Source organism: Rhinolophus ferrumequinum, chromosome 4 (assembly GCF_004115265.2).
Source record: "Rhinolophus ferrumequinum isolate MPI-CBG mRhiFer1 chromosome 4, mRhiFer1_v1.p, whole genome shotgun sequence".
NCBI lineage: Eukaryota > Metazoa > Chordata > Mammalia > Chiroptera > Rhinolophidae > Rhinolophus > Rhinolophus ferrumequinum.
The window spans coordinates 78,027,870-78,032,708 of NC_046287.1; the positions used below are offsets into that span (position 1 = coordinate 78,027,870).

At 43.2% G+C, this 4,839-nt stretch overlaps 1 protein-coding gene across 2 annotated transcripts; it reads right to left on the minus strand.

Moving 5' to 3' along the window:
- Positions 1 to 344: 344 nt before the first annotated feature.
- CDKN2AIP (CDKN2A interacting protein) lies at positions 345 to 4,457 on the minus strand. Of its 2 annotated transcripts, none has more exons than XM_033104971.1 (3): positions 4,015 to 4,457; positions 3,471 to 3,570; positions 345 to 3,011 (listed from the first exon to the last, which is right to left on the minus strand). In XM_033104971.1, the coding sequence occupies exons 1-3, from the start codon at positions 4,284 to 4,286 to the stop codon at positions 3,003 to 3,005; spliced, it is 381 nt and encodes a 126-aa protein (XP_032960862.1). In that variant the 5' UTR covers positions 4,287 to 4,457; the 3' UTR covers positions 345 to 3,002. The 2 variants fall into 2 exon arrangements, with proteins under 2 accessions (XP_032960862.1, XP_032960861.1); XM_033104970.1 differs by having other exon boundaries at positions 895 to 3,011; positions 3,440 to 3,570.
- Between the last annotated feature and the right edge of the window lie 382 nt (positions 4,458 to 4,839).

The following is a 4,839-nucleotide window of genomic DNA, read 5'->3' on the forward strand; positions in this document are numbered from 1 at the left end:
TCAAAATTCCAATAATTAAAATATTTTCAATAACCTTTACATTAACTCAAAACAAGGCAATTTAGGAAATTACCAAACTACCTAATTAGATACATTATAGAAATGTATTCATCCTTTGTAACATTTGGCTCCCTTTTCTGGCAATCATTATTCCACAAAATTTACATTCCAAGACTGAGAAAAGTGAGTATTAGATAATTAAGAGTGCTTTCACAACATTCTTGTTATTGCTTCTCACAACCCATTTACAGAAGATGGAGACTGAACTTTGGTACTCAATTTAACATTCTCAAAAGTCACTCATTTCTAAAGGTTATCTGATGAAATAAAAACTGGTTATTTCAAGTAAATAGAAGTATCCTTGTCAATTTCTAGAATATAAAATAGAAATAACTTCTACATACTTAAATTGTACCACTTATGTTCAATTTTCCTATTCCAATACAACTGACATGTGAAAGGTCATTTCTTAATCTATGTAATCACCATTACTGCTCAATATGAAGCATCTAAAAAGCCAGGAGAAACGCCACAAAGATAACGAAACATCTTGGGCCAGAGTCTGAAGAAAAATGGAAGAGAATATACCACAGTAGAGTGATGCAATCAGAATCACCAAAGATACAAAAACAGGATTCCAGTTCATTACTCATAAATATAATTCAATTGAGCAGGCTCATTAAAGAGCTGAGCATGGCTCACCATTCTTCTGAGATTTGTAACCAAAAATCCCCATCTAGGTCTTGATTTGCAAACTATACCTTCTCTATCCATTAAAAGTTGTATGTAAAGTATGAAAAATTACTTCGTTGTAATTTACAATGACTAGTATTAAGAAGCCTATTTGCAGGAATTGGTTCTGCATTAGGGGGGAAAAAAAACACAACTTCTTGAAAAGGTAAAATAGCTTAAAGCATTTAATATCTAAACAAATCAATCTGTTAATAGCAGTAGTCACAAAATATGCTTAATATAGAAACCCACATTTATGTCTTTTAAGAAAAAGTGTAAATTGTATTTTACCTCAAAACATAAATTATTAACCCACTTAAAGAATCTGCAGTGGTCAAAATCATGGTGAATTTTAAACAACTTCAGAATAAAATAACCTTAAGTACTTTATACTGCTTTGCATCTAAAAAATGCTTACAACTTCTCATAAAAATAGTCTGAGGCAACTATTTTTTCTTTTATTCTTTAACAGACATGTTCAACATTATGGGCAACATTCTTAAAACCTTAAGTATCACAGACTTTCAGATATTCAAATACTATGGTCCCCATTTCTTTTGATGTGGTTTATTCCACTAGGAAAAAAAAAAGCATGGTAGACAACTTAATACATTTTTACCAAATCGATAGTACAAAAGTTTTAAGACTCTACAGAACTACACATCGTACCTAATGTATCATTAAAAATAGAAGACAGTATTTTCTTCAGCAAATAAAACAGCATACTGCTATGCTGGTAATGCCTATCTTTTAATGTGTACTGTCATTCATAAATTATTTACAACTTCTACTCTGTGAAGAGGACTAGAATGTAAATTTTCTGCAAAACTGGAAAAAAGCAATACAAAATTTGTGAAAGCCTGTTTATATTATACAAAAGCCAGTTTTTCTCTTCAAATATCAGATATTGTATGAGTGATATTTTGCACGTTATTATAGTAATTCTTGAGGATGTTTTAATGCTGGAGGTAAGTTTACAGGCCTTGATTCTTCATCAAGGAGTACTAGGTCTTCTATTTCACTCCCTCTATATTTCCTTTTACATATTTTTACTACCACCTTTTTCTTGAGAAATAGCTTCAGTGCTTCTCTTGATGCAACTGCTTTTGCATTTTCTTTGCTTTTCCCACAGCCAGTGCCCAAATACACAGACTTGCATCTCAATTCACAAACAATACTTTCTTGAGAGCTCTTATTTTGAGGCAGATCTGCCAGTTCTTTTAGTGGGACAAAAAACACATCCAGTGTTGCTTTCAGAGCCTCGATAGCTGCATTCAGGAGCTCTCCGTGATTCACATTGGGACTAAAGCCACCAACAGCTACCAACTTCCATGCTACTGTTTTATACAGTCTATTAAAAAAAGGTTGCTTCTGTTTCACATCTTCATTGGTTAACTTGCAACAAGTGAATTTGACAGAACTCTCACTTGACTGGGAAGTACTTTTAGAAGGCAACTGGGATGTGCTAGATTGAGAACTACCCTTAGACGCCAGCTGGGACACACTTGCTAAGGAAGTGCTTTTGGAAACCAGAGATCCACTGGTCTGGGAGCTGCTCTTGGAAGCTAACAGTGATGCAGCTACCTGCGAAGTGCTTTTGGATGTCAGCATTGGTGTATTTGCTGATGTGCTGCTCTTGGGAGTTAGTAAGGATGTGCCTGATGAGGAACTGTTTTTAGAAACCAATGATGAAAGACTTGCCTCTGAACTGGTTTTGGAAGTTAACCCACTTGAAGTTGTCTCTGAACTAGGTTTAGAAGACAACAGTGGCAACTCTACTTCTGAGCTTCCTGAGGAGCCCAACAAGGGCACCTCAATCTCTGAGATGCTTGGAGAAGCTGAGACTGAAGAGCCTTCCAAAGCACTTTTAGGTGATCCACTTTGTTGTTTGGAATCAGTGGACTGGCTCACATGACTATTCATACTGGATTTCAACAATGAAGAAACAAATAATGCTGAACCGTGTTTATCTGGGGCTTCGGATTCAGAAGCTTTTCCAGATCCTGCTGTTGTTACCTGAGAGGAAACGCTGCTGCTGTTTTGGTTGGAAACGGATCGATCTCCATCACTTGTAGAACTATTCTGACTCGAGGTGCCAGAGCTCCGAGTAGAGTTCCCACTACTCTCTAATTTGGTAGACGACCCTGTACATGCTGAGCTGTTTTCCTGCTGAGCTGATGCACGTTCTGTTTTGGCAGAATTTTTTGCATGCTCTTGCTCAACTGCAGAATTGTTTTTTCCTTCTATAACTCGTTTTTTCGTTGGCTCTTCTACCCCTTCTAAAAAGAAGAAAAACAGATACATAACTAAGTCTACCTCATACATATTAGCTGAAAATTTACAAGACAGACATTCATTAAAATAAAGGCACAAGGCAAAAATATTTCAGGACTAGTAGTTTCTTTAAAAAGTGTGGAATAACTTCATTAATCTCTTAAAACAGCATTGAACAACATCGTTAATTTCTAATATTAAAAAATCAACAGCATACACAACATTTGATACTTCAAAAGCAAAAGCAGTTAAAGGAAACTGTTAAATTCAGAGGCTAAAACACAGACACATAATTTAGGTTCAACATTCCAACTTGATTAATAACATTACATAAATTCCAGCTCGTTAAAAAATTAGTAGTAACAATAATTCCTAATTATATCAAACTTATATTCTAAACTCCTATGTATGTTCACATCTATGATCTGCTAACCATTGCTACTTGATATCCCTCTTTTCTTCACCTTGGCAACCAGTTCGTCTCTTGTTGTATGGATTGGAGCATCTGTCACTTTGATGCCTTCGGCCATACTAAGTATTTTATCCATAACTTTTTGAGGATACCTGAAAAAGAAGGAAAAGCCATTTTTAAAGTGTTTTTCCCTAAGCTACTACTTTTGGTATGAGAAAACAGGCCAGAAACTGCATTTCCTGGTTGTAACCAAGAAAGTGTACCAACCGCCAGGAACTTTGTTTCCTGGAACCCCAGAAACAAATGCACCAGCATCTGGGAGCGGGGTCCCGCCTTACCCACCATAAATGTAGTGTCCACCCACAAGAGCGTTGTCAGACGTCAACTCCACCAGCAGCCCCCCCACCCAAGGGGGGCACCAACAGACTGTAAATCATGTCGGCTTCCGGTAGAGACGCCCTCCTCACCCTTAGAGGGCAGCCGGTCCCACGATTCCCGCGCTTCACAACTTCCCCTCCCTGGGAGTGTTCCGAGCCCGTAGTCCCGGGGCTGAAGACAAAACCCGGAGAGGTGCTTAGGGACGCTTCCTCACTCACCGGCACCCGAGGAAGATGTGGTTGGCCCAGGCCATGGAAAAGGAGATGAGCTGCTGCAGCTGCCTATTGCGGGTCCCGCTCTCGGCGTCAGCAGCTTCCTCCGTATTAGCGGAGTCAGCGCCGCCAGTGGGGGCCAGGTCCCCGGCGTTACGGAGCAGAAACTCTCGGCGGTGGCGCCAGTGTTTGTCAGTCTCGCCGTCGCTGCGCAGCGCTTCCACCCAGGAGGCCACCCGCGGGTTCTGGCTCAGGTACTCCGACACCTCCTGCGCCATGTTGTGCCTGCAGGTCGCGGAGGCTGCGAGCAGACACTGCACCGGGGAAGAGGCGGGTGCGCGGGGCGAGCGGCTCTGTCACTGCGGCCTGCACCGGCGGCCCTCCAGAAGACGCCCCTCGGGAGGCCCAAGACCTAAACAACAGCGCCCCGAGCAGCTGAACCGCCCACTTCCGCCCGCCGCCGGCTCCTTCCCTTTTATAACCTCGCCGCCGCCCAGCGCCCCCGCGTTCTTCCGGCGCGGCTCTCCCAGGTCGCTTTGCGGCGCCCGAGCAGCCGCGACGCTGCGGCCCCGACAGGCGGCGGCGGGGGGGCGTCCTCCGGGGGAGGGGACGGGAAGGAAAGGAGGAGGTGCTTGCGCCTCCCGCCCCATCAGGGCGGGCCGCGAGTGGGTTCCCGGGGCGCTCCGGGCCTCGGCGGGAATGCGAACGTTCCAGTTCGAGTCTGTGACGCCGGGCGCGCTGCTGCCGTCGCCCTCCGCCTCCCGGGCCCGCTGCAGCGCCGTGAGTCGTGGCGCAGGAGGCCCGACGAAACGGCGGGGAGCCGTGGGACTC

Coding starts and splice junctions, on each gene's coding strand:
- CDKN2AIP (XM_033104970.1), bottom strand. CDS start 4,286: ATGGCGCAGGAGGTGTCGGAGTACCTGAGCCAGAACCCGCGGGTGGCC. Junction 3,571..4,014: donor CACATCTTCCTCGGGTGCCG/GTGAGTGAGGAA, acceptor CTTCTTTTTCAG/GTATCCTCAAAAAGTTATGG. Junction 3,012..3,439: donor AGGGATATCAAGTAGCAATG/GTTAGCAGATCA, acceptor TCTTCTTTTTAG/AAGGGGTAGAAGAGCCAACG.